The 17,247-nt window shown below is 38.5% G+C and overlaps 1 protein-coding gene across 3 annotated transcripts in view; it reads left to right on the forward strand.

Annotated features, from left to right (window-relative positions):
• Positions 1–251: 251 nt before the first annotated feature.
• SLC30A6 (solute carrier family 30 member 6) overlaps positions 252–17,247 on the forward strand; it is a 40,377-nt gene continuing 23,381 nt past the window's right edge. Inside the window, exons 1-5 of one of the 3 annotated variants that reach the window (XM_045884365.3) lie at positions 252–352; positions 5,003–5,089; positions 10,381–10,465; positions 11,742–11,784; positions 12,871–12,936. In XM_045884365.3, the coding sequence (XP_045740321.1) occupies positions 350–352; positions 5,003–5,089; positions 10,381–10,465; positions 11,742–11,784; positions 12,871–12,936 (284 nt within the window). In that variant the 5' untranslated portion in view covers positions 252–349. Of the gene's footprint in view, positions 353–5,002; positions 5,090–10,380; positions 10,466–11,084; positions 11,257–11,741; positions 11,785–12,870; positions 12,937–17,247 lie in introns of those variants that run through there. The other 2 variants (XM_045884367.3, XM_045884366.3) reach the window with 2 other exon arrangements.

A 17,247-nucleotide genomic window follows, 5' to 3' on the forward strand; every position in this document is an offset into this window, starting at 1 on the left:
AACCAATAATACATTATATGTTAACTGAATTTAAATGAAAAATACATTATACATTTAAAAAAATACAAAACAAAACAAAACCAAAAAACCCTAACCGATCCTTGACAGGGTCTCTAGCTCTCTACTCCACCTACCCCTCATCAGCCTCGGTAGGGTCACTCTAGCCTCTGCCTTCCCCTCTAGAGAACGCAGTGACAGCCGGGGAGAAGGCGGGAACAAGAGACTTTGCACGCACTTCCGCCCCCGCGACTCTCTCCGCCAATCGGCCTCCGATGCCCCACCCCTTCCGGTCTAGGGAAAAAACCAGCTCCCAGAGCGTCTTCCGGCGGGAGCTGTGCTGCTCCTTATCATGGTGAGTTGGCTGGGGGAATGAGGGTTTCTGTCGTAGATGAGTCCTCTTACCGTCTTTCATCCCAAAGCGGCCTTCACATGCCTCAGCTGCCCAGAGAAGGGGTCCTCGGAGTCGTGCTCGGCTCCCCCCACTCCGCAGGAGAAGGGGCTGACGTCCGAAGCATTCCCCGCAAAGCTCTGATCCCCTCGTTCTCCTTCACCCAGTTGGTTAGACCTCAGGATCCCGGCCCTGCTGCAGCCCGAGCTTTCAGTTCAGCGAGCTTATGACTTTCCCCTGCCGAGGTTTACTTGGTATAGAAATAAAAGTCTTTGGCGGCGTCAGCGTCTACAACCAGCGAAAGCTCTGAAAACAAGTTCACAGCAACAGCGACCGTAACTAGTAATGCTTTCACCAGTGACAATACCGTTGGCGTTAATAAAGAGGGTTATGAGCAGGATATTGAGGTGAACGCCCCACTCTGCAGCTTGGCTTTATGGAGTGCCAGATAGCCTGATACAGCAGCAACTTTAAGAAGGCCAGTGACTGGAGGAGGTCCAGGTGTTGGTAGAGCATCCTTCTTGTCCGTTTTTTCCTGCGTTTGTAGAGCCCAGTATACCTTACGGTTTGGGGGATGTGATGTTTAACCTGATTTTTTTTTTTTTTTAGAGAAATCAGTCTTTATGCTTCTAGAGATCAAATGTATAGCTCTCTGAATTTTATCAAAAGATAAGTTGATTGTAATTTCAGCGTCAAAAGAGGTATCATTTTATCAGAGAAATTAATGGATCTCTCATTGATAGCCTACATATGAGAAAAGGACCACGTTTCAGTGCCTAAGCCATTGTCACTCTAGTAAGTTTTTTCCTTGAGGGGATTTGGCCAAGAAAAATGTCTTATGCATACTTCCTTTTCTTTTGTAAGTCTTCTGTAATCCCTCTTTTGCACACAGAAATTGGGTAAAAGTTTACTTTTGGGGGGCTGACCAAATAGCCTTCCAGCTACTTTCTTCAAAATACTCACCACTGTGTAGCCAGAATTAAATTTCTAAAATTGGACCATGCCACTCCCTTGCTCCCTTGCTTAATATCCGCCCCCCCCCCAATAATCCTCAAGATAAAGTCCTGTTTGGCATGGCATACAAAGCTGTCTTGTCAAGCTGCTGCTGCAACTGCTTTTTTTTTTTTTTTTTTTTTTTTGGTCAAGCTTTATAGCCTCTTTTTTCACATACATACATTCATATTCCAGTCACAGTGAGCAGCTTGCAGATGATGCTCTAAGGATAAGGCCTTTGCACCTAATTTGTATATGCTGTTCTGTCTGCTGGAATCAATCATCTCCTACCCCTCATCCTTATATCAGTATAACCCTTACATGCCCTCTAGTCTCTTTCATGAGCCTTTCTGCTGTGTCTCAAGATCCTGTTAGGTGCCTCCTTTGTGCTCCTGTGATATCTTGGTGCTATTTACCAATAACATCTGTAGCCCTTACCAGACTATGTTAAAATTGTGTATTTCCTTGTCTTTCTCACTTCCTAGACTGTAAGCTCTTTGAGAGCAGGACCTCTGTATTCACTCTGGTATACCCAGAGCCTTGTAACAGTTCCTGGCTCAGAGGAGGTTTTCAATAAATACCTGTTTTATAAAACACCAAATAAATAACTATGGCACTAAATTTTTAGGCTTGAAACATTAGTAATACAGAAAAATAGTAGCATTTAAGGTTTATTTTAAAAGTTTTGGGGAAGAAAGGGTTTACGAGTCACTCTTATTTATTAAGGTGTTATATGCAAAGCACAATGCTATCTTAGAAAACATAAAGGAAATATAGCCCTTGTCTTTAGTGACGTTACTAAAAAACTAACTTAAAATGCAAGATGACAAGGTAAAGGCTATCCTCTGGTTAATTACAAAAAAAAAAAAGCAAGTGACATAAAGAACAGTATAATTTAGGAAGGTGTCACATAGGTCAGCCATGAAACAGTACTTTCTTCCTTAGTCCATTACTCTTTTTTTAAAGATTTTATTTATTTGACAGAGAAAGAGACAGCAAGAGAGGGAACACAAGCAGAGGGAGTGGGAGAGGGAGAAGCAGACTCCCCACCTAGCAGGGAGCCCGATGTGGGACTCGATCCCAGAACCCTGGGACCATGACCTGAGTCGAAGGCAGGCGCTTAACTGACTGAGCCACCCAGGCACCCCATTTCTCCATTACTCTTAATCTGCTATTCATTACTCTCATTCACATGAGGAAACAGAGGTCAAGTAATTTGTTAAGTATTACAGGGCTTTTAGAGCTTGGGTTAGACAAGTCTGGCCTTTTCACTCTAGAGTGGTATGATTATGAAATGAGGGGTACACCAGTTTAGTTGGAGTTGATTCCCTATCCAGAGCAAGAGATAAAACTGGAAAGAAACAGGCTAAGTATTTGAAAGCATTGAATTTCAGATTGTAAAATTAGGAGTTTATCGTGATAGCAATGGAGGGCCAATATAATTTTGGAAAGAGTGACATGAACATTAGGATTTTTCTGGGTTTTTACTTCTTTTAACCAATATCAGAATGGCATCAGAAATGGCCTTCTACCTTTTAGAAACCTTATTTTCACAACCTGAAACTTAAAGTAAAATAATTTAAAGTGGGATGAAGTTAGAAGATATGCAGGGTTAACAGTATTAAGCAGAATTTATCTTTGGGACCAAATATCCCACACATAATTCATTAAGAATGGGGTATATTCATTAACTGACCATTCATTAGCATCTCAAGTGAAAATAGCATATTGTTCCTTTTCAGCTGAATTAGCTTAGCAAAGCCTTAGAGTTACACACACACACACACACACACACTGGTCTTTATTTGGATAGCAAAATTAGTAACACTTTTTTCTAATGCTTTGTTTTTATACTTTAAAGTATGTTTTACTTAAAATTTTTTTATTATGGAAATTTTCAAACACAGGAAAGTAGAGTATAATATAATAAGCCCCCATGTAGCCATCACTTGGGCTCAACAATGATCAACATTCTGGTTTTAAATGCCAGATTTCTAGTGCTCAGCTTTATCTTCTGCCTTTTCTGAGTCTCAACCTAATGAAACTAATGACATGTCTGAGCTTTGAAGAAATGGGATATACCTTTTTTTATAACTACTGAGATGTTCCTACTAATTAGGAAAATCAGACCTGTGCTGGAGTTGGATCTGAAAGTTTTCCTCATTTGATATCTGTTAACACCCAGTTCCACTGCTTTCTGTGGAATTTCAGTGTTTAAGTCAAATTGGCCGGCGGTAGTGAGGTAGAAACGTTGTGTGGTTGTTATGGTGATTGTGGCCTTACTATCTAGGGAAGCATTTTGCTAAAATTAAAATCCAAATAAGTATATTAAGTGCATGGCACTTAGCAATCAAATTATTATATATGACCCACTGAAAATTGTGCAAGATTTTTTTCCCCTAGAAACAATACTTTGCTTTTGGAATAACAATTAAAATTCTTTTTTTCCCAGTTTATCTTCCCTCTCTAGGATCGTCTTTGTTTTTGTTTGTTGTTGAGTATTATATTCCCAAGATAGTAAAATTGATCAATTTTTCCCTTTACAGCTTCTTGGTTTTATATCCTATTATGAAAAGTCTTCTCCAACTCCAAGATTATAAAATTGTACATCCATAAATTTCTTCAAGTACTCTATAGTTTTATATTTTAATTTTAATATAGTAAAAAATTAGAGTAAGAAATATAGTAAGGATCCAATGTTACCTTTTCCAAAAACCATTTATTGGATAACTCATATTTTCTCCTGCTGATGTTGGATACTGCCTTAATCATAAGCTGATTTCCCATATGTGCCTAAACTCTGTTTTATGCTAAGGTTTCCTATACTTGAGTGGCAAATTCCTCTCTAGTCTCCACTTAGGTTTCTTCTCCTGTTGGTAACCCCGCTGTCATCCTTTCTCTGCTGGTCCCATACAGTGTACTAGCAAGGACTATAGAGACTAGCCAGAATGTCAGATACTTTGAATGCCTAAGAGAGAACCTTAGAGATTTTACTATAATAGTAGTTTCCAAACTTTTCATATATAAAGCTTTTATTAAGTTAATTGTAATATTTTATTTCCAGTAGAGCTATCTAGCAAATGCTTTGCTTTTCTGGTTCAAAATTGCCTAAAATCCGTTGAAAAATAGAAGTGTGTAGTTTGGAGCTAAAATGCGTGGGTTTGGGGGCACCTAGGTGGCTCAGTCGGTTGGGCGTCTGCCTTTGGCTGGGGTCATGATCCCAGGGTCCTGGGATTGAGCCCCGCATCCGGCTCCCTGCTCAGCGGGGAGCCTGCTTCTGCCACTTCCTCTGCCGCTCCCCCAGCTTGTGCTCTCTCACTGTCACTCTCTCTCAACTAAATAAATAAATAAAATCTTTAAAAAAATAAAATGCCTGGGTTTGAATTTCTGCTCAGCCATTTGTTAGCATTGTGCCCTTGGACAATTTATTAAAAATTGTTTCCATCTCATAGATGATTGTGAGAATTAAATAGATAAATACTTGTAAAGTGTCTAGAATAATTGCTTGCCACATATTGAGCATTCAGTAAATGTTAGTGGTTGCTATTATATCACATCACAGGATATGAAAAAGATTAGATGCTTCAATGTTGATTTGTTTATTTTTTGTTTATTTTAAAGGGGACAATTCATCTCTTTAGAAAACCGCAAAGATCTTTTTTTGGCAAGTTATTACAGGAATTTAGAGTTGTAGCAGCTGACCGAAGGGTAAGTTATCTTTATTAACTCTAATTTTAATCATTGTACAGACAACATTATGACACTGAAAAAGATAATTTTTAAGGCATATAGAAATTACTCGTGATCCCACCATACACTTTTTGTTTTTAAGTAAACTCTCGCCCAACATGGGGCTTGAATTCACGGTCCCGAGGTTAATAGTCACATGCTGTATCAACTGAGCCAGCCAGGTGCTCCACACCATACTGTTTTCATTTTTTTATGTTGGATAAGCAGGGGTTTTTTTGTTTTTTTTTAAGTAATCTATGCCCAACGTGGGGCTCAAACTCATTACGCCAACATCAAGTCACATGCTCTGCTGACAGTGAGCCAGGCACCCACCCCTGGCTAAGCAGAATTTCAATATAAAATTAAATTACTTTGTAATTTAATGTAAATTGTAATGTAAAAATCAGTTACTTTGGTACACAGTTGTTTTGCTTGGGAGGAAGCTAGGCTTTGGTTAAGGTTTTTATTCTAACGAGTTTTAAAGAAAAATTATTTTATGATTGCCTTTTGTTACTTTTTTTTACAAATTTAATGGATGTAGTTTAAAGCCATGTTTTCTCATTTTTAGTGTGAGGAAGGAAAAATAAGTTATGCTTTGAGGTCGTGAATTCAAGCTCCACCCATGTTGGGCGTAGAGCTTATATTTAAAAAAAAAGATAATTGGTACCTTTTTTGGTCACCAATATAGACCTAGTTATTGTTCTGTTTTCATTGTTCTCATTATTGTCTAAATTATACCCTAAGCTCCCTGAAGACAGTGACTATGTCTGTTTTGTTCACTTTTTAATAAAAGTACAAAATAAGCACCCGATAAATAGGTGATGAATTTTAAATAAACCTAGCTTCAGTGGAACATAAGTGTACCTATGATATCGGCCATGTATTATGATACTAGACTAGAGGCTTCTATTCTTTGTTTCTTATCACTGTATCTCCTGTTGCTAAAACCTTGGAATATAGTAAGAACTCAGTATTTGAAAATAGTATCATGTCCTGGATGTTAAAGAGCCAAGGGTGGGAAATTCATCTGCTACTTGTGTATCTAGTCCATTTAAGATGATCTCTTGAGTACAGATAGATAGAACTTTATAATGTTGGTAGAAAGCAGCTACATTACAGACGTAAACAGGAAACTCTTGAGCCATATGCTTTGTTAAAGCACAGTAGACCGCAGAACAGGTAGTAGGAACAAGACCAGTATAAGAACACCCGAGGTGTGCAGATACTCTCCATCATAATTTAAATCTTAAAAGATGTGCCTGGCTTCACCTCTCTTTACTACTACTCCTGTTTTGGTTCTTGGTAATTTCTTAGATCATGAGGAAGACCCCTACTTCTCAGTTCCTTACTTCCTTACCCCAAATAATCTTGTCCTGCATCCCTTCCAGCTGTCTACTCCAGTGATCATACCACAGACATTATCATTTATAATAACTATATTTTCCCATTGTCTCAGTTTCAAGCATTTCACTCATAGTCACCATCTCTTGTTATTCCAGTTCATTCCTTGTATTATCCCAATTCCAGTAATTCTTCAATCTTACTAGGATCTCCAATCCATTGACATGCCATATTTTCACTATTTTTCTTCTCCCTTATGCTCATTTGCTTACTTATCCAATTTAGATTCTTTGGTCCATCATTACTGACTTCTCGCATATGTTTTCAGCTCCTCTGTGCCCTCCCTTCGTCTGTCACTCTTCCTCTGATACTTCCCTGGCAAATCCTTAACATCATTAAGTCTACATTCCTGCTATTCTGTACCTGCACTCAAGCAACTGAAGGTAGCCTGAGAGAAACACAAAACCATGGTGACTGGTGTCTCACTTTAAATTCAAGATCAAGTGTGCCATCAGTGCTGCCCATACTATATCTTTAGTTCATTCAGTTTTCCATTTTTCTAGATAGCCGTTTCGTGCCATAGTCTCTCACTTCTGTCCTCAAACTTCCAAAACCTTCTTCATCCTCTCTCTGACCTGTTGACCTTGCTTCCTGTTTCACTGAAGGCAGAGAAGTAATCAAAAAACACTTCCACATCCTGTCACCTCCCAACATTCTGCCTTTCCTCCTGTTTCTATGAATGAACCCTCTGAACTTCTACTTGTTGCCTACTCAAAGACAAACTTCCTACAGTTGTTCCTTCCTGCATCATGAGCACATGCCACATCTTCCACTTTCAGCTACTGCTTCATTTCTCTGCTTCCTCATATAGCAAAACTACCTAAACTAATTGTCTCTACTCTCTGTGCACTTTCTTTTCTCCCTGTCTCCATTAAACACATACCAGTCTGGCTGTAGCCCCCACCAGTCCACTGGAGCAGCTTTAACAAAATAACTGGTAAGCTCTGTCTTGCCAAAATCAATGGTCATCCTCGTTTCCCATCTTACTTAACCTTCAAAAGCATCTGACAATGCTTAAAGCACTTTTTTCATTTGGACTCTGAAATAATCACTCTTGGTTTTCCTCCTACTTACCTGGCCATTGTTCATCACTTTCCTCTCATCTTTCTGATCTCTGAGTTTTGGAGTGTCCCAGCACTTAGAGCTCCAGCTTCTGTTGTTTATGTTCATTACATCTAGGTGACACTTTAAGTACCTTATGTTGATGACCCAATATTTATATCTCAATCCATAACTTCTCCCCTACTTCTAGATTCCTATATATCATGGCCCTCTCAATATTTCCACTTGGATATCTAATAGGCATCTCAAATTTCATATGGTCAAACCTGAACTTTGATTTTCTGTCCCTTCCTCACTAAATGGCCACTCTGTTCTTCCAGTGCACAGGCCAGAAACCTTGGAGTCATTCTTCTCCCTCTCTTTCTCTCATTCCTCATCCATTTTGTAAGTAAATCTTGCTGCTCTATCTTCAGTGTAACACTCAGAATCTGACTCTTCTAACACTTTCTTACCAATTTCAAAGTCATCATTTCTCACTTGGATTACTGCAGTCACATTCTAAACGGTCTTCCTACTTCTATCCTTGCCCCTATGCAGTATATTCTTTTTTATTTATTTATTTATTTTTTTAAAAGATTTTATTTATTTATTTGACAGAGAGATACACAGTGAGAGAGGGAACACAAGCAGGGGGAGTGGAAGAGGGAGAAGCAGGCTCCCCACGGAGCAGGGAGCCCAATGCGGGGCTCGATCCCAGGACCCTGGGACCATGACCTGAGCCAAAGGCAGACACTTAACGACTGAGCCACACAGGTGCCCCAACTATGCAGTATATTCTACATAGAGAAGCCAGAATGATCTTTTAATCTTTTTTTTTAAGATTTTATTTATTTATTTGACAGAGAGATAGAGACAGCGAGAGGGAACATAAACAGGGGGAGTGGGAGAGGGAGAAGTAGGCTCCCCGCTGAGCAGGGGGCCAGATGCGGGACTCGAACCCAGGGTTCTGGGATCATGACCTGAGCCGAAGGGAGATGCTTAATGACTGAGCCACCCAGGCGCCCTGCCAGAATGATTTTTTAAAAATGAAAGTTAAGCCGCTTTCCATCTCATTTGGAATAAATCCCAATTCTTTTGCTGGCATACAAGACACTACTTGATGGAGCCCCAGACTTCCTCTCACCTCTCATCTGTCCGTCCTTGGCCAGGTCCTCTTCTCTCTCAGGGCATTTGCACTGTGGTTCCCATTTTTTTTCCCAGATATCTGCATGCTTAGCACCTTTGCCTCTGTAAGATTTCTGGTCACATGTTACCTTACCAAGGGGGTCTTTTTGACCACCTTGTCTGGCAGAACACCCTTTCCACATTTCCCATTACCGTACTTTATTTTTCCTTTGTAGCACTCACCACCACCTGACCTTGTGTATTTGCTAATTGTCTGTCACCCCCGCTGGAATATAAGGTCCATATTTTATTCACTGCTGTATCTCTAGTGCCTAGAAAAGTGTCTGTTACAAAATAGGTACTCAGGTATTTGTTGATGAATAGCTTGATTCGTCAGTAGAGCTGCAGAGAATGTCATTTTCAGATTACATGCCTTATCCTCCTTTTCTGACTGTTCTTGAATCCCTGTCCTGACTAGAGCCCATGTCCAGTCGTTTCATTAATATCCTCGCTGTAAGAGTCCCTTGTCCCATTAACCTATCATATCAGCTCTCAGTCTCTGACATCCCTACCTCACCTGCTTCTCTGGTTTTGCTCCTGGGGGTAGAGGAAGTGGCAGAATGCTGTCTACCCTAAATTCATGATGTCATTCTTGTTCTCCTCTGAGGATTCAGAAGTATACTCACTAGAACTGCTGTTGTGCAAATTCTCCTCTGGATGTAAGTTCCAGTCCTATTCTACTACATCCCTTTATTTTAGAAAATGGCCTTGTTTCTTCTTTTCTAGAGATGTAGAGGTTGTTAGCCCTGTGCTGCTTCACTGTCACTTCTCTCTAGTTCACAGTTTTTCTGTCCCTTCAGTCATCTCTTGCCCTTCTCACCTTTCTCAGAGAAGGTGTTCTTCATCCTAAACCTACACTTTGCATCTGTGTTCTAAAGCCATCCTATCCCACACTTGACCTTTGCAATTATATCTGTTTAACACCTCCAGATAACTCCCTTATCACTAATTTCTTTCACTTCTACTTTCACACAATTATAGGTCTCCCTTCTTTGTAGGGAGTGGAGTGGAACAAAAATTAAAAAGCACTTCACTTGACCTCTTCTTTTATTCTTAGAAAGCACTTTCTGCTTCTTCTGATGAAATCCTAGCTACTTTCAAGGCATATCTCAGGTCTATGAACTTCTAACCCATGGTAATCTTTCCTTCTCTTGCAGTCCTATTTCATATGACTCATTTGGTAAATAAGTAAGTGTAGACCTTTTTTGGGGGAGGGGAAGAATAACTTTATTTTGATATAATTTCAAACTTACGGAAAAGTCACAAGATTAGTTCAAGGAACTCCCCTAAGCCCTTTACTCACATTCACCAGTTGCTTTATATTTTGCCCCATATGCTATCGTCGTCTCTGTGTACATAGAGACAAAATGATATTAAAGTATATGCCTATTTTTCTCAACTGTTTGAGAGTTTATATGGCAGAATTTTCTTTTCTCTTGGAGAATGCCTCCTCTAGAACTGTTTTTTAGACTAATAAATAATAACTTGGTTGATGGTCATTTTCGTAGATGTAGGAAATGTGACACTGACTTTTTGAAGGAAGTTGTGCTTATTCCTCTGTAGAGTGGGAATTGCAGCAACTTGAACAGACCCAGTGAAGTTTATCAGCATTATCTAAATAAGAATGATTTTCTTTTTCACAGTCCTGGAAGATACTGCTCTTTGGTGCAATAAACTTAACATGTACTGGCTTCCTGCTTATGTGGTGCAGTTCCACTAACAGTATAGGTATGTCACCGTTCCTATTTTTGTGGAGTTAATCATTAGTTGCACATTTATTGTTCTGGTTTTAAATAAAGATATATCTTTCTTTATGTGGAATATATTATTCTGAAATATAACTCAAGATTTAAATAAGAGAAGCTATGTGAAAAGTGCCTTGTTGGGGCGCCAGGGTGGCTCAGTCGTTAAGCGTCTGCCTTCGGCTCAGGTCGTGATCCCAGGGTCCTGGGATCGAGCCCCGCATCGGGCTCCCTGCTCCGCGGGAAGCCTGCTTCTCCCTCTCCCACTCCCCCTGCTTGTGTTTCCTCTCTCGCTGTGTCTCTCTCTGTCAAATAAATTAATAAAATCTTTAAAAAAAAAAAAAGTGCCTTGTAAACTGTAAAGTTTGGTTCAGTTGCTAAGCATTATCATTTTAAATTTTTTTAAAAAATAGCTTTAAATCTGTTTGAAAGACTGTGATTCCTTTTTATGTAATAGATTAGCCCTTCAGTTATGCAGTCTCTAAGTAAGATTTTGAGATTTATGTTTCTTGGATTTTCCTTGAAAAGGGAAATCTATAATGTTTTTCTTGTTTCTTGACATCTTTTAAATTTTTTAATTTTTTATGTTATTTATTTATTTTTAGTTTTTGGAGAGAGAGAGAGAGAGTGCAAGTGGGAGGGGCAGAAGGAGAGGGAGAGAGAGAATCCCAAGTAGGCTCCATACTCAGTGCAGACCCTGACGTGGGGCTCCATCCTGACCGTGAGATCATGACCTGAGTGGAAATCAAGAGCCGGACACCTAACCGAGTCTTCCAGGTGCCTCGTTTCTTGACCTCTTACGTTTTTATGTATCATTCTTTTCATCCTGCTATTTAAAGACTGTATTTAAAATAGTACTCAGATGACAGAAGAAAGCAGAAAAAATGCCAAAATGATCGTAGCACTTTTGGGTATATGCTGCTTCCTTTGTCCTGATGGCAAAATCAGACTCTAGAGTAAGCTTTTGTACTTACCAACTTTTTTTTTTTTTTTTAATTAAGTAAGCTCCAATGCTGGGCTTGAACTTACAACCCTGAGATCGAGAGTCCCATGCTCTACCAGTTGAGCCAGTCAGACACCTCTGTATTCATCACGTTTGGCTACATATATTAATCTAGATAATTGCCAACATGTAAGGTTAATTAGTGACTCAAGATTTTTTTGGTAATGGATACTTCTGGTATGAACAATCTTGGTGATTAGCTACATTTCCAAACAGTGGATTCAGCAACATTTTAATCAGTTGTTTTCTTGTTTTGCAGCTTTAACTGCCTATACTTACTTGACCATTTTTGATCTTTTTAGGTAAGTTTTTTGTTTTTTGTTTTTTGTTTTATTTTATTATGTTATGTTAATCACCATACATCATTAGTTTTTTAGGTAAGTTTTAAAAAGTCTCGTTAGTGTTTTGAAACTAATAAGGAATTTCTTGCACTGAATTTGTTTTCTCTGCTTAAAGGAAAGTAATCTGTGAAATAAGTAAAATTATCAACACAGAACATATATACAAACAATAACTATTAGGAGATATACTGGAAGAAAATATCCCATTTATAGAGGAACAGAAAAAATAATACCCAGGCATTAGATCATATGCCTGGGGTACCTATCTGTAGTTGAGTTAGCTGTGGCCAGGGAGCAGTGTCTCATAAGAACGTACCAGTTCCTTCCGTAACCGTGTAGATGGGCATTAGTAACTAAGAAGTGAGCAGTTGTGAGCTAGGGAGGCACCCTTTTGGCTCTCTGCTTCATGGGACCTTTGATATCGCCGTGTAAGGACTGCAAGATACTTGATGTCTTCAAGATCCATGCCATAGGAGTATAAGTATGTCTTTTCATCAGGCATGTAACTAAATCTACTTGACTCATCTAAAACATAGAGTTACCACCTGGATTTCACGCAGTAGTAAGTTGTTTTAGAGTGAATCTCCACTGTACTTGGAAAATGAATGTAATTTTATCTCATCCAGAGTGTCGTTGCTATTAATATTTCGTTTAACTTTTAACAAAGATTAAAGTTTATCAGAGTTAAAATTTATTCTCTGTGGCTAAAATAAAATATATTACTTTATTATTACTATGTTATTTTTGCATGCTCAGTTATGGAAACTATTTAGGGTGGATAACTTACTTGAGTAGAGAAAGTATGGGTGTAGGTTCAATTTACTGACTTGATGTATTGTGACTTTTTTCAGTTTCTCCACATGTTAAAACTCACATATTAGGATGCTCCTGGTGATTAGATTATAGCTTATTAGAATAGTTTATTAATTTAGTCTGCAAACACTGATAACTTTCAGCAAACTTAGGAATTCTGAAAACTTAATTTCTTTTTGTGTGTTCCCCTCTTGGTCTAGTTCTAAAGCTAAATTTATTTTCCTTTTTACTTAGTTTAATGACATGTTTGATAAGTTACTGGGTAATGATGAGGAAACCTAGCCCTGTCTATTCATTTGGGTAAGTTCAAGTTATTTTATTTTCTGCTAACTTACTGCTATTAAAATGGTAGTTGTGGGGCACCTGGGTGGCTCAGTCGTTAAGCGACTGCCTTCGGCTCAGGTCGTGATCCCAGGGTCCTGGGATTGAGCCCCGCATCGGGCTCCCTGCTCGGCGGGAAGCCTGCTTCTCCCTCTCCCACTCCCCCTGCTTGTGTTCCCTCTCTCACTGTGTCTCTCTCTGTCAAATAAATAAATAAAATCTTAAAAAAAAAAACAAAAACAAAAACCATGCCCTTTAAAAAAAAAAAATGTAGTTGTTATCAGGCAGTAAAGAGGTAGCTAGAGTGTTTGTAGAGAATAAATGCTATCTGTGTAGTGGGATGGGGATCAAATATTGAAAGTAGATTTAAAAAGACATCTTCCAACAGGATTCTAGATAAGGAACATGTAAATCATATTAAAATAAAATGTTCACATTAAGTTCTTTGATATTTTGGTAATCCCTTAAATTTTAGTTAGAGAAAGTACAAAGGATTTTCCTATAGGTGTGTCCTATAAATGTTAGAGTAAATGTGATATATTTTAACATTAATGTAGTGGTAGAGATGTATTTTTATCATAAGACTGGATTTGTGATAGCAATGGACTATCAAAGAATTTGAGATTCTGTTTCTATAGTTTTAGAAATTATTAAAAGTTGAAAGTTGAAAGATAATCTTTTGTATTAGAGGTTTTTCTTAATGTATTAGAAAAAAATGAGTTCCTTTCAGATTCCAGGAAACAACTTGAAAGAAGAATTTCTTTTTAAGTTTGTGGGGGTTTTTACTATGATAAAGTGTACGTAACATAAAAGTTAACATTTTAACCATTTTCAAGTGTACAATTCAGTGGCATTAAGTACCTTTATGTCTGTTGCCACTATCTATTTCCAGAAATATTTCCTCTTCCCAAAAAGAAACTCTGTACCCATTAAACAATAACTCTTTATTCCCCTATCTCTCAGCCCTTGGCAAGCGCCATTCTACTTTCTGTGTTTATGAATTTGCCTGTTCTGGGTACTCATATAAATGGAATCACACAATATTTGTCGTTTTGAGTATGGCTTATTTTACTAATGTTTGCAGATTTCATCTGTGTTTGTAGCATATGTCAGAATTTCATTACTTCCTAAAGTTGAATAATTTTCTATTGCATGTATATATGACATTTTGTTTATTCTTCCGTTGATGGGCATTTGGTTTGTATCCACCTTTGGGCTATTGTGAGTAATGCTTTTATAAACATTGGTGTACAAGTATCTGTTTGAATCCTTGCTTTCAGCTCTTTTGGGTGTATACTCATCCCTGGATCATATTCTGTGATTCCATGTTTAACTTTTTCAGGAACCACCATACACAGTGGCAGCGCCATTTTCCATTCCCACCAGCATGCTCACCAACACTTGTCATTTTTCTTTTTTTAATTTTTAAAAATCCCAATATAGTTAACATATAGTGTTATATTAGTTTCAGGGTGCAATGTAGTGACTCATAATTCTATACATTACTAAGTGCTCATCACAATAAGTATACTCTTAATCCCCTTCACCTATTTCACCCATCCCCCCTATCCCACCTCCCCTCTGGTAACTACCAGTTTTTTCTCTGTAGTTAAGAGTCTGTTTTTGGTTTGTCTCTTTTTTTTTCTTTGTTTTGTTTCTTAAATTCCACATATGAGTGAAATCACAGGGTACTTGTCTTTCTCTGACTGACTTACTTCATTTAGCATTACAGCCTCTAGATCCATCTATGTTGCTGCAAATGGCAAGATTTAATTCTTTTTTATGGCTGAGTAATATTACACACACACACACACACACACACATTGTCTTTATCCATTCATCTGTTGATGGGCATTTGGGCTGCTTCCATATTTTGACTATTATAAATAATGCTGCAGTAGTCATAAGGGGTGCATGTATCTTTTCAAATTAGTGTTTTTGTATTCTTTGAGTAAATACCCAGTAATGGGATTACTAGATCATATGGTAATTCTATTTTTAATTTTTTGAGGAACCTCCATACTGTTTTCCAGAGTGGCTGCACCAGTTTGCATTCCCACCAACAGTGAGAGGGTTCCTTTTTCTCCATATCCTCACCAATACTGGTTGTTTCTTGTATTTTTTATTTTAGCCATTCTGACAGGTGTTAGGTGATATCTTGTTGTGGTTTTGATTTGCATTGCCCTGATGATAAATGATGTTGAGCATCTTTTCATGTGTCTGTTGCCATCTGTATGTCTTCTTTGGAGAAATGTCTGTTCATGTCTTCTGCCCATTTTTAATTGGATTTTTTTTTTTGGTGTTGAGTTGTATAAGTTCTTTATATATTGTGGATATTAACCCCTTGTCAGGTATATCATTTGCAAATATCTTCTCCCATTTAAAGAAGAATTTAACTTTGGCGAATAAACTTTTGGACCAAACTTAATCTTTTGAACAAAATCAGGTTTTTACTTGCTTAAACAAGGGGGCAAAGTAAACATGGAATCTTAATGCAAAGTGAAAATATTCATAAGTGTCACTGAGATTTGATAGACTATTACTATGATAATCGGTTATAAGGGACATATAAATACCAGTATATAGAAATCTGTGACTCTGAGTTAAAGCTTTTGGTTTTAAGTGACAAAAATCCAACTGAAGCTAGTATGGGGGAAAATGGGAATTTTTAAAATTAATGTAATCAAAATGTGGGAAGACTGAGGTAACTGGCATAGGAACTAGCAAACTCAGGACATTGTCTTTCTCTTATCTCTCAGGCCTGCTTTTCTCTGCATGTCCGGTTTAGTTTCTCAGACCACTTTTCCCCACCATCCTGGAATAACTCCTAGCAAGACCTTAACTGGAACCTTCTTACCTTCATCTTAGAGAAGGAAAGGCTTTTCCCCAACTCCAGTTAAGAAAATCATGAGAGGGCGTCTGGGTGGCTCAGATGGTTAAGCGTCTGCCTTCGGCTCAGGTCATGGTCCCAGGGTCCTGGGATCGAGTCCCGCATCGGGCTCCCTGCTCCTTGGGAGCCTGCCTCTCCCTCTGCCTCTCTCTCTCTCTCTCTCTCATGAATAAATAAATAAAATCTTTAAAAAAAGAAAATCATGAGAAAGAGGGGCGCCTGGGTGGCTCAGTCGGTTTAGCGTATGCCTTTGGCTTGGGTCATGATCCCGGGGTCCTGGGATCCAGCCCCACATAGGGCTCCCTGCTGCAGGGAGCCTGCTTCTCCCTCTGCTGTTACCCCTGCTTGTGTGCTCGCACTCTCTCCCAAATAAATAAAAAAAATCTTAAAAAAAAAAAAATCATGAGAGAGAACTACTGATTGGTCTAGCTTAGAACAGGTATTAGTCTTTAGATCAAATACTGTGGCCAGGAGACAAGGTTAAACAAGGACTTGATAACTTCCATTTTGGCCAACTTAGAGTGAACAAGAAAGGAGGGAGCAATTAAACAATAAAATTAACATCTGAATATCATTTCAATCAGTCACATAGCTTGAAATATCTGTATTTACAGACTCCAGTTCTTTAGCCCTGAGATCTATCTTGTTTCAGACTGCCTTCTGTACAGCGTCACATGGATATCTAATTGGTGTCTTAAATATTGGCTAGAATTCTTGTTTTCTTTCCCCAAAACCTATTCCTCTGCAGTTTTTCCCATCTCATTCCCCACATTTATCCATCAGCAGGTTACATCAGAGTAACCTACAAACACATCCAGAAATCTGCCCCTGCCCCCATTTCTATCTTGACTACTAACATCCTAATCAAGCTACCTTCATTTCTTGCCTTAATCCAGCCTCCTAACTTGTCCCCATGCCTCTGCTCCTACCCCCTTATAGACCATTCTCCGGATAGCAGCCAGAGTGTTTTCCTTTTTAAATCCAAGTCATACTACCAGTCTCCTCCTTGAAACCACTCAGTTGTTTGCTGTCATACTTAGAATAAAATCCTGAGTCCTTTCTCTAATTTACAAAATTCTTATATTAGCTGTTCTGTGCCTACTTCTCTTCAAGTTACCACTTTCATGCCCTCTATACCACACTTTCTTTCTGTAATTTGTATACAATTAATTTATTCCTGTCTTAGGTCCTTTGTACAAGCTGTTGTCTCTGTTTGAAATGTTCTTCACGTCATCTTTACAAGATACAGCACTCCATCTTGTTATTCCAATCCTAATATCACTAAATGCCGATGTCATCAAGTGACTGGGCCCAGTCTAAAATAGATTCTAAAATGAATCCTAATTAGCCTCTTGTCACATCAGACTACTATAATTCTCTGTATAGAACTTACCAGAACT

Source organism: Mirounga angustirostris, unplaced genomic scaffold, assembly GCF_029215605.1.
Source record: "Mirounga angustirostris isolate CCGP_5_RB_7025 unplaced genomic scaffold, mMirAng1.0.hap1 SCAF_10, whole genome shotgun sequence".
NCBI lineage: Eukaryota > Metazoa > Chordata > Mammalia > Carnivora > Phocidae > Mirounga > Mirounga angustirostris.